The sequence below is a fragment of the Fistularia commersonii genome, chromosome 7, assembly GCF_037954325.1.
Source record: "Fistularia commersonii isolate RoL2024-O1a breed Wild chromosome 7, RoL_Fcom_v1.0, whole genome shotgun sequence".
NCBI lineage: Eukaryota > Metazoa > Chordata > Actinopteri > Syngnathiformes > Fistulariidae > Fistularia > Fistularia commersonii.
Genome location: NC_141290.1, coordinates 7,601,107 through 7,616,904, shown reverse-complemented (window position 1 = coordinate 7,616,904; position 15,798 = coordinate 7,601,107). Strand labels below are relative to the sequence as shown.

Here is a 15,798-nt window from a genome sequence, read left to right as displayed (position 1 = left end):
TGAATGATAAGTCTAGTTGTTCGATGTTAGCCTGGGTTTATGTGAGGGTGATGTTTACAGAACTGGGTCAGATCCTGTAAGAGTGACGGCAAATAGAGATAGAGGTTGTTTTGACTGGCATTGTGCGGAAACCGTACAAATCGCTGAACCGAACAAGAGGGAGACGTAAATAATTTAGGTTCTGGGAGAGCGGAGAAGAAAACATCCCCGAGGACAAGCTATTAGACAAGCCCAGTATGCGCCGCAGATTAGAAGCATTTTGAGAAACAACAAACACGTTCACGTCTGCGATACTGTGGGCCCGATGACATCCTGACCACCATGGAAAGGATGGAGTTGATTAGAGGAAACAAAGCGCACTGATTAAAATTGGAGGGGAGAACCAGGAGCCGGAGCAGAGAGGATGGAGACTGAGGGTCTAAGGAGCTGACAGGGCAGAGTGGATGGTGTTGGAGAGTTGAGACATGAAGAGCATCAGAGGTTCTGGGCTATACAGGTGGAGAGGAGCGTCACCTTGGATTGTCCTTCTTCACCCAACTAAGGTGACCTCTGATGCCATCCAGCTGGTGCCAAGAACACTAGATAGATGTGCACTTCTGTCCTAAAATTCTGGATAGTAAAACACCAGCCAGCGTGGAGGTTCACCTCTCATACCCTTAAGCGTAAATAATGCATTGATGACTGACAGCACGCTAATTTTATTCTCATTTTTTAAAATGTCTAGATTTGTATGAGCAAAATAGAATGGAAACTGACAAGAGGTTGATCTATGTGTTCAACAGGTTTGGGGCAGAAGGTAAAAGTGAGCCAGGGTGCAGGACACAAGAGGGGATTTGGATTTTTCAGGTGAGTTAAAAACATCTCAGCAAGCCTTCGCGGATGGTTAGAAGTTTTTCTTAAAGACCCGCTAGCGTTGTCTGTCCATCCAAGCTGCACTGACTGGCCCGACTGCCCGGCGGTCGGAGGAAAATGCTAACTCGTGCTATGTTTACACGCGGCATGCTAACTATGTGAATGCAGTATGTGTTTAGATTGTGCTAGCAAGTGCTTTAGTTCATGTATGCACATGTATTTTACTCTGATTCAGAGTTTTCAACGTGGCGTAGGAGTTAATAACACAAGGAAAGAAGAGACTTTGTTTTCCTTGCAGCCAGTGCTACATGTGTTAGCTCGCTGTCTAGCATGCTGAAACCCTCATTTGGGAGTCAACCCTCATTTGGCAGCCCAGTTTGGGAGAGAATCTTAAGCAAATGCTGGTGCTATGGTGACCAACTCTTTTTGGGGCATATGGTTGCCAAGGTGACAACCGCTAGCCTCAGCCCATTTCTATGACAGCGGGTATTGATTCACATCAATTGTACGATAGCACTTGGAGCCCACATTGTACATGTTGCCGCTTTCTTCTTCCGACACACGATATTCTCCAGTGGCACGATTAAGTGCTAAGGTGCCCCCTGTGAGCTGTCAGTCCAAAGAAGGGGCTCCTAAGCCCACACAGGTTTGTGACATTGACCCCTGTAATCTTCGGCTCATTCCCTCATTGCATGGTAAAAGAATTGTCTCCGTTACCTCCACTGACGGAGCATTAGAATGCCCTGCCGAATCACACTGTGTGAGTGTGTGTGTGTGTGTGTGTCCTCGGCCCAGTGGAGTGTGAAGGAGTGATCCCAAGGAGAGGAGAGGGGTCTTGAGGTTAGCTCAGTTTGGACTAGAAGGATTCCCTGGCATCTCAGAACGTGGTCTTCATCTGTTGATGATGTGTTTGTTTGGAGGTGGGTGGGTTCTTTCCTTGTGTCAGCGTGTTGTTTCTGCTCCGTGGCTGTTGTTGTTGTAAATGTGTTTAATTACGTAATGCTCCAGCGCAGAGAAGCTGTGTCGACATTTTCGACCGCTCACGGGGGGCCGCACTTTGAAACTGTGGACCGAATTTGCGGTTTGAGAGGCAGCGAGGCATGAACTGTCCATTGTGAGTGGCAGCAGCTCCCAGAGCTGCGGAGGTTTGTTTACATCCATAGAGCTGTGTTTCCTTCTCGCCTGCCTGAAGTGGCTGTCCTGCTATTTGTGTGTTTTGAAGCAAACCGAAGAAGTTAGGACTATCAGATCAGGAAAGGCAACGACATCAACTGTCGGACAGAATTAAATGGTAATCTCTAATTGTAATTGTGTTACAGCATGCTAGACAGCGGGCTAACACATTTAGCGCCAGCTGCAAGGAGAACAGGGTCTCTTCTTGCATTATTAACTCCTACGCCTTGTAAAACTCTGAAATAGAGTAAACTACATGTGCATATGTGAGCCGAAACCCTTGCTAGCGCGATCTTAACACATACTCTATTCTTATAGTGCAGTCTCATAACATGGCGTGAGGAAACATAGCATGAGTTAGCATTATCCTTTGAAACCCAGTGAATCATACCGGTCCCATTACAGTTGTTCTCAGAGTATAGTGTCATCTAAAAATGAATATAATGAATATGAATATCGACTTTTCTGAGGAGTGACGGAAACGTCTGGGACATTCTTGGACTGGAAACATGACATCATCTCCATGACAACCAGTATTTGAACCATGTTGCTGGTGTTTTCCTCATACTGGATGGTAACTGATACTTTATCCCGCCATTCAGTGACTAATATTTCCTCTGAATCGACCCGAGAAAAGAACCTATGGCTCGACACTGTTGACCCAATCTATGTTTCGGGATAATCTGAAGTTGAGCTAAAGTCAGTGCTACAATCCTACAAAGACGAACAGACCAGTCGGTGATTTTTGTTCATATTTCACTTCGCTTTTGGTTTCAATTTGGTGACGTGGATTCTGGTTGGTTGATTTGAATGACAAAGTAAGAATTTCCTTTTAGAAACTTCCAGTTATGCTCTTCCCTCAAACCGAGCATCTGCAAAATGGGATCCCCCAAAAGGCATTTAAAGAATTAATCTCACAATTATGAAGTTGAACATCATAATAGCTAATCTCTAGCTCCTTTTGTTCAGATCCTGATTCTGCTAAATGGATTTAAAGCAGTTTTAATACTGCTGAAAAACCTCAACGATCTCCACAACGTAGTGCTCTTTGTGTACGCCGGAGTATTTCAAGTACACAAGCAGCAGTTTTCTCACACAGGCTTTGAAAGCAGTGATACACTGCTCCTGCGCCCTTAAAGACATGCTAGCGTTGTCTGTCCGTCCAAATTGTGCTGAGTGGTCCCTGGAAGCAGGAGAAAGGTCACTGCCTGACTGGTATTTGTCCACTTGCAGTGGTCAAAGGACAGTGCTAACTCGTGTTAACCAGCGCCATGCTAACTAGGCGCTATGTGAATACAGTATGTGTTAAGATTGCGCTAGCAAGGGTTTCGGCTCATGTATGCTTATATAATTTACTCTGTTTCAAAGTTTTTACGTGGCAGCAGTCAAGAGACTCAAACTGACACACAAAGGGAACACGTAGACACCAGGCCCCAGGGCCTCTACCAATGCATCCCGTTTCAGATGAACATGCCAAGACATTGCTAAGATGTGTTTTTGATATGACGCTGACATCTCTATGGCACTTCTTCTTGTCAACATCCCTGCCTGTTAGCTTACCTCACCACCGTATGGGCTGCATATGTAACGTATGCGTCTGTGTCTCTTCGGTTGCCTGAGAAGCCGAGGCGGGAGATGTGGAGGGACATCACGGGTGTCAGTATGATACCAGACAGATGAATAGAGGTATATGAAAACGGAGAGGGGAAACCAGCTGAGTGATGTGAACCAGGCTGCCGAGGTCTCCCCTGAGAGACGTTCATCTTCCCGGGCTGTGGAGGAAGCCGGCTTCATGCACAGCTGACTCTCTGACTCCTCAGCGGGCCAAGGGGAGGGTCAGAGGAGATGCTACCTTTTTGCTCCCATTTTTCATCTTCCATTTTGGAGCACAAGCTTTGCTGCAGCTATCTTCTTTGGCTAGCATGACACTGATTTAAGTGTAATACCTAAAATTAGCTAAATGCTAAAAAACGATTTATCATCTTTATAATGCACCTGTTGGAAGTGTCTTTGGGGAGCAGGATGATTTGTGGATGGTTATAGCCGAAGGTGGTGTCTGCTGAGAGCATGCATGCACGTGAACATGTATTCTTAGGCTACTGGTAAGATAAAATAAGATAAAATAAAATAAGATTTGGTAAACTTTATTGATCCCTATAGGGGGAAATTGCTTTGTCACAGCGGCGTAACAGTTAAAATATCAAAAAATAAAAAAGGAAAATAAATATGAATATAACTAGAGTGACAGAAGACAGATGATACCAAGACATTCACGAAAAAAAATAGACGCCAACAACTTTTGACCTCAGTCCATTTCCACAAACGCAACCAAATCTCAGTTGGAGGCTTCAATTTTCCCAAAGTAGGCAAAGATGGGACGTTTCAACCCAAAAACTCAGCACTTAGAAGATGCGCAAAGGTTGAAGACGACCTGATTCCCGCTCTCGCTCGCCAACCGTGAACAGAAAGCGCGGTCGGCTCCGTGTTCGTTATTGTTGCGGTGCTCGACCGGAACCGATCCAATGACCGGAGGTGAATCCCGACTTGGCCCAGACGAAGACAGTTAGACAATGGGTGATTGGTCCTGGTCCGGGCGGGGGGGCCGGGGTACTTTGGGAAGAATTGTGCGTAGCCAAGGATGGTAACAGAGGGTTGCAGGGGCACCGAAAACCAGAACCAAGCAGCCGTCCGGGGGAGTCCAGGTGGGATGGCGCAGCTTCCTGGAGTTATTTTCAAGCACCCGGTCCAGCCTGACCCTTTCTGACGTCCCCCCTCCCAAACACCCACTTCTACTGCATTAGCGACTAAAGCTTCTCTTGTCAAACACAGTTGTCGGACGGAGGCTTTTAGCGGATGTTTCTTTCTGACTGTTAGTGTTTCAAAAGAGCGGCGTTTCCCCCCCTGGAATCGCTGTTTGACAAACGGAGCACTTCTTGTTGAGATCGCTCGTCCCCTTCGGGGTTGGACGTCGTCACGGTCTGATGTCGTATCCGTGTTTTAACGCCTGCCGGGCAGAAGACTAATCCCACTCAAAATTCACTCCGGCTCTCAAGGTGATAGATGAAATGGAGGAAAAATTAAGCTTTTGTTCATCGCTGAGTCTCCGGTGTCCACTTCACATCTTCAGCCGGGCCTGTAAGTAGAAAACATGAAGCGAGTTCCTCCGTGGGAGAGAGAGGGGATCTCCAGTACTATCATCAGTAGCCAAAACACAGGAGACGTCAGTGTCAATTGTAACAATCAGTTAGCGTCTCCGGGGGCTTTCACCCAAAAGCAGGGGTCTCTAACCCCCATTTGGTGCTGGTCTTTCTTGGTACAAATGATAGTTTTTTCATTAGACCTCCCGGGCCTTATTTTGAAAAACGACTTTCCGCTTTCGCCTTACTGCCGCACTTACTGTAACTGTCATGCTATTTCACACATCAGTTACCACAAGCTAGTACTTGAAAAAAATTAGCCGGGAACAAAAGTCGCCGGAGAGCTTTTTTTTCGGTGGGAAAACGCAGAAACATCGCAGACTGCCAGCAAAAAAAGAAAGCTGCGTTTAAATGAAAATATCAAGATTCCTACCTAGGTTACGGGTTCATCGCAACCACTCTGCATTATTTGTGGTGAACGGCTCGCTAATGTAGCTATGAAACCCTCAAAACTGCTTCACCACATTCAGACAAAACAACCTGCGCTAAAAGTACATTTTTTAAAAGAAAAAAACCTCAAGTTGAAGAAGAAATTGAGGGTCACCACTTCAACAAACATGTCTGCCCTGCAGGTTTTTTACATTTTGAACCACCGTGCCTCTAACTGGCCCACGGGAACATTTTCATGCATAAAACTGGTCCCGGGTACAAAAAAAAAGGTTGAGGACTGCCGCCTAAAAGGACAGAAGAAACACGTTTATGAAAAAAATGTTTTGAGTTATTGGTGTTTTGCAATTGGCGGGAAATGAAGGGGCAACCTCCGTTCCACCAACCGAGGCGCAGCCGATCACGTTTAAAATGCAGGAACTTTTCACTTGTCATCCTTAAAATTAGAGGTAAATATTTGTACATCGGCTGTTTTTTTTAATCCATTCGAAAAAATAAGATAATCAATGACTCACATCGGGGATTCTCCGATCGTATCGTATCCCGGCAGCGTTTTGTGTTCGGCGCGGATTAACTCCTGATTGTGTCCAAAGAACGATTTGATTTTCCAACACCTTTTGAAAGAGCCATTGTTTGCGTGTTTCGGCGTCTCAGATTGGACGGCGACTCCTTTTGGAGAGCGGTGGAGGGGAACTGATTTGTATTCACCTGCGGTTTCTGAATAGGGCTGAGGAGGGGCCGGGGCCGCGGCGGGGTCGGAGGGGCCGACGAGGACGACATACCGCTCCCTCTGTGCCGAGAGTGGATTGTGCCGGCGTTAAATAATGTTACGTGCCGATCGGGAAAAACACTCGTAACCGGGGCGCTCGTGAAAAGCCCTTAACATATTTACACATTACTTTGCAAGCTGGCGGTGAACACATGATTAACACGCATCTTTTTGCATAATAACTTCTAATTTTCCGTCTTTATGTCGCCGCACTCTCATTTATTGGCCCAGCTGGACAACTGGATTATTCTGTCAGACGCACAAAAGGGGACAAAGTGGGACCGGGGGCCGGCAGTAATGAGCAGCTCCTCTTACAGTGTTACATATAGAAACTCTGGTGTAGGGAGACCCTCTGGGGACAATGGAGGGTTTTGAGTGGTCTGGAGTCCTCTGAAGACCCCTTTTTTGATTGAGTTCCCTGGCACCGGCCTCCGGCGTCGGGGCCCGGCGGTGGAGTGGGAGCTTCGGGTTCACGCGGGGGGCAAGGACCCTCCTCTATGATGACCTTTCACAGACACAGGTGGGGTGGAGTGGAAGGAGCTGGATGAGGAGGAGGAGGAGGTTAGCTCCGAGGGGGGGGAGCCTATTGTTTGGAGTTGTGAATGTAGATGTGGCACTCAATAACACTCTGCTGACTCTGTCCACCTGCCCGGGATTTTCTCACCGCTATGTTCTCGCCGCCGGACTACATGTTCTGGTGGCCGCGCAGATTGTTCCAGCGCTCACTTTGTGCGCTTCCATTCAGTCTTGTAAAAATCTGCCGACAGCATCAGATAACAAAGTGCAGAGGGCCGTGAATGAGCCGCCGCCGCCGCCGCCGCCGCTCGCGCTCACCGCATCAGCACAATTCCGCCATCGCCGTGTTTACCGACATACAGCCTTTTCCAGAACGGCCCAGCTCCATAAGCTGTTGACTCCGAGCCGTAACCGGAAAAGCTCGACGGGCCGAATTCTGTACAAACGTCACGGCTGTCTGCGTGTCTTCACTTCGATTTCTGTCCCGCCGAGGCTTTGGAAGTAAACACACATCTCAGCTCCGTCCCGGGAGGCTCCGTTTTCCCAGCAAGCCGTGCAAGCAGTGCAAACAGAGAGGGGAGCCGAGGTTCTAATCACTCCTCTTTTGTCGGGTCCAAAGAGGTCCATGTCATGCATGCAATTTCCTTCGGAGGCCCGGCCTTCCTTCTTCGGCGTCTCTGTTTGACGAGGGAGTTGGCGCGTCTTTGTGGAGGCGGAGGTCTGACACCTCGGATACGGAGATCCCCCTCGGTGTCTCATTCCAAGTGTCTCCGCCCAGGTGAAGAGCGCGGGGATAAACCTTCCTCTTCTAGATTAGAAATAGAACATAAAGCGTATCGACACGTGACACCTTAAGCCTCGGGAGACTCGCGCAAATTCTGACAGCAAATCGGTTTCGCGCCGAACGCTTTTCCGAAGCCGTCGTGTTTCCGGCGTGCCTTCTGATGGGATCCGCCGAGGGCTTCGGAGAGCTCTTCAGACTCACGTTGAGAAATAAAAAAAGGAGGATGCCTCTATAAAAATAGCGTACGAGTATTAACGCACTCACACACTTGTTGAAAATACCAAACCTCATCCTTCAGAAGTGATTAGATCTTTGGAATAAGAGATCAAGAGAAGGTTAAATCCTGCTACGTGCTCGCTGTTTGTGTTGCTCCTGCTCTTGATCTCTCTTTAATGATTTTTTTAAGTGTCTCGGGTCTCCGCTAATGAGTTAGAGTGTGCAAAAGTACCTCAGGGAGTTTGTCTGTGGAGGTTCTCAGTCATCCAGGTGGATCTGACTCGCTCAACGCTCTTCTGAACTGCAGGGCGGTTTTCATTAGAGGGTTTCATCACGCTCGCGAGCGGCCTATCAGAATGACACGGGGACGTGACACGAAGACGGTACGCTATATTTAGCTGCTCCACAGTGACGATCCGAAAGCGAAACAGACCGCGTTCGGCTGGAGTTCCTCCCCGACGCCAAGCCTCCCGTCTCTGCGTCGTCGCTTCCATCTGCATTCTGAAAAGAAGCCTCCTCTCAGAGGCGCCGGCGCCGGCGCTGATTAGCATTTGGGCAGAGCAGATCCCGGAGTGTCTGGCATATATACTCGGAGTGGGTTCGCTGAATGCCAATGCACACGGCTGTGTGAAAGGCAGAGGGCCAGGTGCATTTCTAAACGCGGTGCATTAGCATATATCTATTAGCATTATGAATCATACTCTGATAGCTGAGAAGATGTACTGCTTCTTTATGTTGCGTTTCCTTTAAACGAACATGAGCATTATTAGTTAGACCCTTGCGACGATGCGCTCGTGAGACCGGCGAGAGGGCAGGCTTGTTGTCCAGACGCGTACGGCGCAGTTGAGAGACTTGTTTTGGAGGATGCAGGTTGTCCCCCCCCCCCTCCAAATTATTTGCATACCAGCGCCCAATTATAAAAGCTAATGAGAAGCCTATAGGCAAAGCATGCTTCTAGGTCAACCACCAGTTGCTGACTTGGAGTAGACTTTGTTTATCAGAGAGGCGTCGCCTTACAGGCGTCCCTGATATGATTATTGCATTTTAAACAAACCACCATCATTTGTCATGATCCCCGATTCCACATCTGCCGCTGTTTCCTGATCTTCCCGTTGTGTTTTTGTCCAAATTAGGTCTGTAGATTGGGATTGCCAATCTTTATTATGATGTTTTCGTCCTTGGTGGAGACTTGGCTTCCGGCCCGACCCCCATCTCCAATTCGCCTAATTGAACAGGTGTTTAATTCATATTATTTCACCCAATTTTCATACTTAACAAATTCCAAATATATACGAGACAATCGAAAATAGAATCTAAATACCTGTAAATAAGTGAATAAATCATAAATATCTTAATACATTATGATTCACCCTATTCATTCATCATTAATAGTGTTACATATTTTCAATATAATTATATAGAAGGTGAATTTTTTCCTGATTTTTTTTTCCCTAGCCCCTCCCAGAGTGCCTTAGCATTTGCCTAAAAAGCCTAATGAGCCAGCTGGCCGTGCCGCCAAGTTGTCGTTTCGGCTACAAGTGGTGCCATAGCTAGATTTAAAGCCTCTTTTACCTGCTAATCGTCAGCCGAGGACATTTATCCACTCGATTAGACTTCATTTTGACATTTTTGCTGCAAAATCCGTCCGGGACAACCAGCTGACCAACATTTCCAAACCGCATCGCTGATTCAGGAGTTTCGACTTATGAGTGTTAACACGTTCGAGTCGGAATTAACGGGATTTCTCTGGATCGCGATCGTAAAAACACAGATGAAGACGTTCCACAAGCTCACGGAGCTCACAGCGATGAGAGAAAGATCTGAGGTTGGCGATGAAACCTCGCTGGACGTCGTGGTACGTGCATTCACAAGCGTTCATGGAGGGACAACTATGGATTCTGGCGTTTGCCCGGATCAGATGGCGGTCATGAGGACCATTTCTCCAGCTTCTTAAAAGCAAGAACACCTCGATCAGAATATTGTGTTTTACCTCGATGTTTCTGGAACGGAATATCACGGTACCACGCTTCTCCGCCTTGCTTAGTGCTAGGCTACATCCATGTGTCTGCAGGGCGTTCCCGCTGCCCCACCGGTGGCACATAGAGTCCTGGCAGCTCATAGCAAGAGGCATCAATCGAACTCGGCGCTGATGCAACTGCAGCCATTGAGTTGCAGGAATGTGTTGCCGTTTGACCCCGACGGGGGCAGCAACGCCGAAGGGGGTTCACGCCTTTATTAAAGCCCGGGCCTCCGCCGAGTCTTTTCACTGCCGCGGTTTGGCGTCCGCGTCAGTACGCCGGCTCGTGTCGCTGCCCAAATTGCTTTTTGGGAACGGCGAAGCAAACTGCCATGGAAAGAAATGACAGTAGAGCAATTGGAAGGCGTCGAGGAGTGTTTTCTTCACGCACAGCTAGAACTGGTCGAGCTGCATGTACGAGAAATGGTTGCACTATTATTATCATTATTATTCCAACTGAACTCATGAGATATTGGCTGTTTTACCTGCATCTGGTTAAAAATGTAGATTATTTCAAAGATTACTTGTCAAGTTTGCATTATTTATCTGGTTGCTTGAGAACATGCACAGTAGGCCAGGTTTCTGCCCCTCCAGCTGCTTCTCTGGTATCAACCTTTTATTTATTTTTCCATTTTTTTTTAATCTATCTTTCCAATGACTGATTGGTATGTTTCATTCGTATTGGCCCCCAAAGAAGACAAAGCTGATTAAATTGCATAAATGAAGGAAAAAATGATGAATTGCGGACATTTAAGTCATTTAAAAACCTTCCAATTTTTGTAAATACACATTATTGCCGAAGCTCAAAGACATAGATATTGCACACACACTTATAAATACACGCTGTGTGGCGAGAGCTGAGCTGCTACACCTCATTAAATAGGTAAATGAATACAGGATGAAACCCTGGCACCTTCTCAGCCACAAATCACCTGATATAAGGGATTCACCCTAACATGTATAATTAACACATCCATTACCCCGCCGTCACCCTTTATTTCACACCTCTGTTCTTCTTTAAATTTCCCCGCATATCACTTATTTACTCTTCAATATATGATTAGAATTGGGGGCTTCTTAGCATCTTCACGTTGTATTTTAACGCTTGAAGCTGCAGCTTCTTCTTGCAAACAACGAGGCTCGGCAGGCACGGCTTTCCAACCGCAGACGTTGCGGTGTTTTATTATTTATTTATAGGTAATGTCATATTTTTAGGCCGCGCGATTGATTGGCCGCCGTAGGCGAACGATATCGGCGTTTTCTCAAAGGATGAAGAAGAGGCCGCAGTCTCTTCTTGCAGCTGGAGGGGCAACACTTGTAGCTCTGTCAGCCTCGCACCGTAACAAAGCATCGGTATCGGAATTTTTGCAAAGTGTGACTCAGTGATAACGCATTGGAGGAGGGCGTCTGAGCCGAGAGCGAAACCGAGACGCTCGGGGTGTTAAAGAATCGGCCGAGATAAAAGCGTGCTCTGAAAAGACGGGGATGGATTCCTTCTTAATTACGGATTCGCTTTTTAATCTACTGATTTGGAATAACTGGAGGCACTTCAGTCTTTATATGACTTGTGAATGAGTGGGTGACGGATTGTTTTCTCTATAAATGCAATAATTCTATGCAATAACCAGTATCAAATACAAAAATGTAATTGTATATACTTTGTGTATACCTTCATTTTTATTTGTATATTGAGTTTTGTTTCTGTTTGCTTTGTAAGTTAGCACATCTTTAACATGCGCATATCAATTGCTGTAATGCAAAACCTTCCATCTGCAAATGTTTCGATTTTGGGGTTTTGCATTGAATGGTGAGAAATGGGACGGCTCCACTTTTTCAGTCTATCTGCAAGATAATCCCGCCTTTTCTTTTGACATAAATGTAACATGACAAAACTCCCGTTTCCACAATGAAGCAGAAAAAATGAGGGAAAAAAACACTTATCTGCATTTTCAGTGGTAAAAATGCTATGTATGCCATGTAAACATGCTATGTATTTTTAAATCATAATATAGAAATATAGTCAGAGAACGATAGAATATTCTTGAATATGTTTAACAACTAGAATCAAATGAAACATTTTTTCATTTCCTGAAAAAGTGTTTTTTTCAGATAGGAGGTTTTGCATTCCAGCCATCCATATGCCTCGTGTCGCTGCAGCCCCACTTAATGTAGACTATTTAACACAATCAAAAATGAGGAGTCATAATTTTAATTCAAATGCGATGGTGAGAATAAATAGAAAAAAAAACCCCTGCCTCTCCTGGCGCGTCATCGGCTAGCTTTTTACAATCGATATGGCAGAGAAGCCCGGTGGCACCGCGGCCTCGGCGGTCATTGGCCAGTCCCTCTCCGCCGAATCGGTGTGGATCCAGAAGATGGCTTCCAGCAAACAGCGCTGCATAGATTCAGACATTGATCTGCCAGCGGTGCGTCCGTATGTCTCTCCGTCTGTCTCACTCACTCCCCGGCGGAAAATAAACCGAGCCAAGTAACTGAGCGCAACTACAACAGGATTCTGTATTGTAGCCGAATGAGAGGGAATGTTTTTTTTTTGTCTCTCCACTAGCAGCTCGCATTATGAATTTAAGGTTAAGGTTCAATTTTAACGGTTGAGATCAGTGTAAATCCCATTTATCCGTTCTCCAACCCCATGACACGAACTTTTTTAAAAGAAAGAATTGAAGATAACCTTTATTGTTACATTGTTTCTGGTGTTCTTTCTCTTCTTGCCGGCACTTGTACTCGGTGTTTGCTTCGCTAAATCAGCAAAAGTAATGCCTTCTCACATATAAGACCCTCGCTAACGTTAACGCTTTCCCCAACGAGCTGCCCTTCATTAAACCAAACTAACAACTTTTCTATTCTTCTAAGACTTGAGACCTTTCCTTTGTTAACACAGTTGCCCTGTTAGCCACATCAGCCGTCTAAAGTGCATCGTTACGCCTCAGGATCGTGCAGATGGTTAACTTGGCGGTGTCGTAGTGCTCACCGAGATCTGTAACACCAACACCATTGGTGTTTCATGTTTAGCGACTATTTCCTTCTTCAGACCGACTGTAACTTTTAACTACTTGTTGACACCACTTGCACTGGCACTTTTAACTTTTTTGGGAGCCATGATGAGGGCTAGCTTACTGAAAATAAGCGTTGTAACAGGAGAACACAACAATGAACCACGTCAACAACGCGGAGTAGCGTGCACGACGACTGCTACTCAACAACGCCACTGTTGTGGAAATCTTTTGGAGGCTTCTTTAAGAAAGTCGGAGTATGACAAAGAATGGTCCGAATGGTCCTTGGATATTTATTTGTGACCCCGAGGGTACAAGTCTCAGAGGGTACAGAGTAATCTGCAGGGGAGTTCAAAAAACACAAGGTGGGAACGGGGTTTTTTATGCATTGAGAGGAGGTACCGTCTTGAAGGACACATTCCAAGAGTAAGGCGGTGCGCCTGGTCCTGAGGTATGCACAGGATAGAGACACCCCACATACAGGCCTGTTCATAAAGCAGACGCCGCACAATGCCGGAAGTGCAGTTTTTGTGTTGGTTCACGTAGGCTTGTCCGCAGCTCAATTCGAATTTGTTCAAAAACTATGTTCGTAAGCCGATTTGTTTGTGATCGGGGTGTCGGTATGTCTCTATGTGTCCCTGCAAGTTACACATGAAGTGAATGAATGAATTATATTCAGCAGAAAAAATTTGAAATGGAAACGGTTGGCGCGTAGGTTTAATGTCGCTCTTCCAGCCGTGTGTCTGTTTGTCTGTCTAGATCTCTTTCTCCAGTCCTTGAACGCACCTTTTGCGTTGAACTTCTTCCGTCCATTATCCCTGATTGTATCCTCCACCTTTTTCTTTTTATCTTGTCTTTCCTCATCAGTCCGTGAATGAACGCAAGTCCCCGGACGGCGTGACTCAGCAGAGAGACGGCCGAGAAGCTGCATTCTGGGGACAGACCTCCGTCTCACACCAACGCCATGGAGAGCAGGACGGGCGCGGCCCTGCTTGCGCTGCTCCTCGGACACGTCGCCACCGCGCTGGAGGTCCCACTAGACTGTAAGGCAGCGGATCACAAACCGGAAAGTCTGTTCGTGTGACCGAGGAAAATCATTTGTGTCTACTTGTTAAGGTAGACTCCATTTGAGCGGCGGCCTCTTGGGATGTTAAACTCCGCGAGGCGGATTCCACGCAAACTAAACCAGGTGTCAAATGAGGGACGATCAAGTGTAAAATATGAAGTCTATTCCCGCAGTCCAACTTTTTCGTGGAATACATTTAAAATATTTATTTATTTAAAAAACAAAACAAAACAAAAAAAAAACAGCATGACATTGATGGATTTAAAGGGAACAGTGATGCTGGTATGATCTGCGAAACCAATATTTAGCATGCTATGCTAGCAGCCTGTAGGAAGAGCTGCTAATGCTGCAAAGTTAGCCGCTAACTCACAAGTTGTAGTGTTTTACTCGTCCGTCTACTGTTGGAGCTACTTACTGGATTACAAAATATATGAATTCTGCATTATGTTACGGGCTGTCAGGGCCAGAATAAACAACCCTGTGGACTGGAATTAGCCCGCAGGCTGTAGTTTACCCACCTCCGAACTAAACTGTGCAAACAAATCTTTCCTTTCCATGAAGACAGCACTAACATCTGTTTTTTTTCTTCTATTGTCACATTTTTGTTGTGTGCCGGATAAAAAAATAAAGTTCTGGAAAAACGTAAGTCCGAAGGAATCCGAAGAAACGGGGGATTTTGCTGTGAATTCGGAATGATATTTTAGTGATTTTTGTTGAGTGTGTCGGTTGGCCTCTTGCATGCAGTGACCTCCACGTTTTTGTTTTGCTTCCTTCTCCCGTCTTCGAGTACTTCTGAGTGGCGCGATAATGCCAAAAGCATGATTTCACTGCTCATTTGTTTTGTGATCGTCCATTAGTCGTCTCTCCGGAGCCCCAACGGAAGCACATTAACCAAGAGATCATAGCAATAAGAAGAAATGCTCCTGAGTGTTCCGCATGCCGTTTTTTTGCTGACAGCTTTGCACAAAACAATGTTTTTTAAGAGGAAAGCAATGCAGGAAAGAGTCTCACAACCTGCCCTCTGATCGTCTCCAGTGCCGCAGCCGCCAACCATAACTCACCAGTCCCCCAAGGACTATATCATTGATCCGCGAGAGAACGTTGTAATCCACTGCGAGGGGAAGGGGAAGCCTCATCCCAGGTAGGAGACCACTGATGCAACAATGTTCATGCTGTGTTGATGCATGTGTTCTATTTCCCATCTCTTTGGTCTTCTGCTCCACATGACATGAACCAATCGTCATGAGAAGTTCATAACCAATGCGGAGGATGAACAGAATGCAAAATACACAGTCGGGTTGCTTTTGGACAGATTATTTAATGCGGTAGTGCAGTGGTTGGAGCCTCACAGCTAAGGTTGGGTTTCCACAGGGGACCTCTCGGTGTGGAGCCCCGGGTTTCTCTGGGTTCCTTCCACAGTCCAAAAACATGCAGGAATTCATTGGAGAACCTACATTGGCCAAGCGTGTGAATGAGTGGGTGAATGGCTCAATATGAGCTGTGACCGAGAGGGGGAATACTTGTATGCCTACAAGTCTGTGGAGGCTCTCAGTCATCCAGGTCACGGTCAATAGTCAAAATCTTTGTCTCGTAGCAGAACTGGACTTGACTTTCTTCCCTCAAAGATGGTTTTCTGGAACGCCGCACAGTCCACTCGAACCAAAGGAGCCTCTTGGGTGAGAGGCGAAACATCTTCAAGGGAAGAAAATCAAGTCCATTCGCTACGAGAAGGAGATTTTGACAGGTTGTACGCTTGTATGATTGGTACAGGATGAACCCCGCCTCCCACCCAATGACAGCAGAGAGAGGC

General features: G+C 46.3%; 1 protein-coding gene across 17 annotated transcripts in view; it reads left to right on the top strand.

Annotated features, from left to right (window-relative positions):
* The window catches only part of nrcamb (neuronal cell adhesion molecule b), a 60,039-nt gene that overhangs the window by 23,533 nt on the left and 20,708 nt on the right, over positions 1-15,798 (top strand). For 13 of the 17 annotated variants that reach the window (XM_086149462.1, XM_086149463.1, XM_086149460.1 and 10 more), the window contains exons 2-4: positions 783-846; positions 13,790-13,965; positions 15,024-15,129. In XM_086149462.1, the coding sequence (XP_086005588.1) occupies positions 13,887-13,965; positions 15,024-15,129 (185 nt within the window). In that variant the 5' untranslated portion in view covers positions 783-846; positions 13,790-13,886. Of the gene's footprint in view, positions 1-461; positions 543-782; positions 847-13,789; positions 13,966-14,623; positions 14,631-15,023; positions 15,130-15,798 lie in introns of those variants that run through there. The other 4 variants (XM_086149457.1, XM_086149458.1, XM_086149455.1 and 1 more) reach the window with 3 other exon arrangements.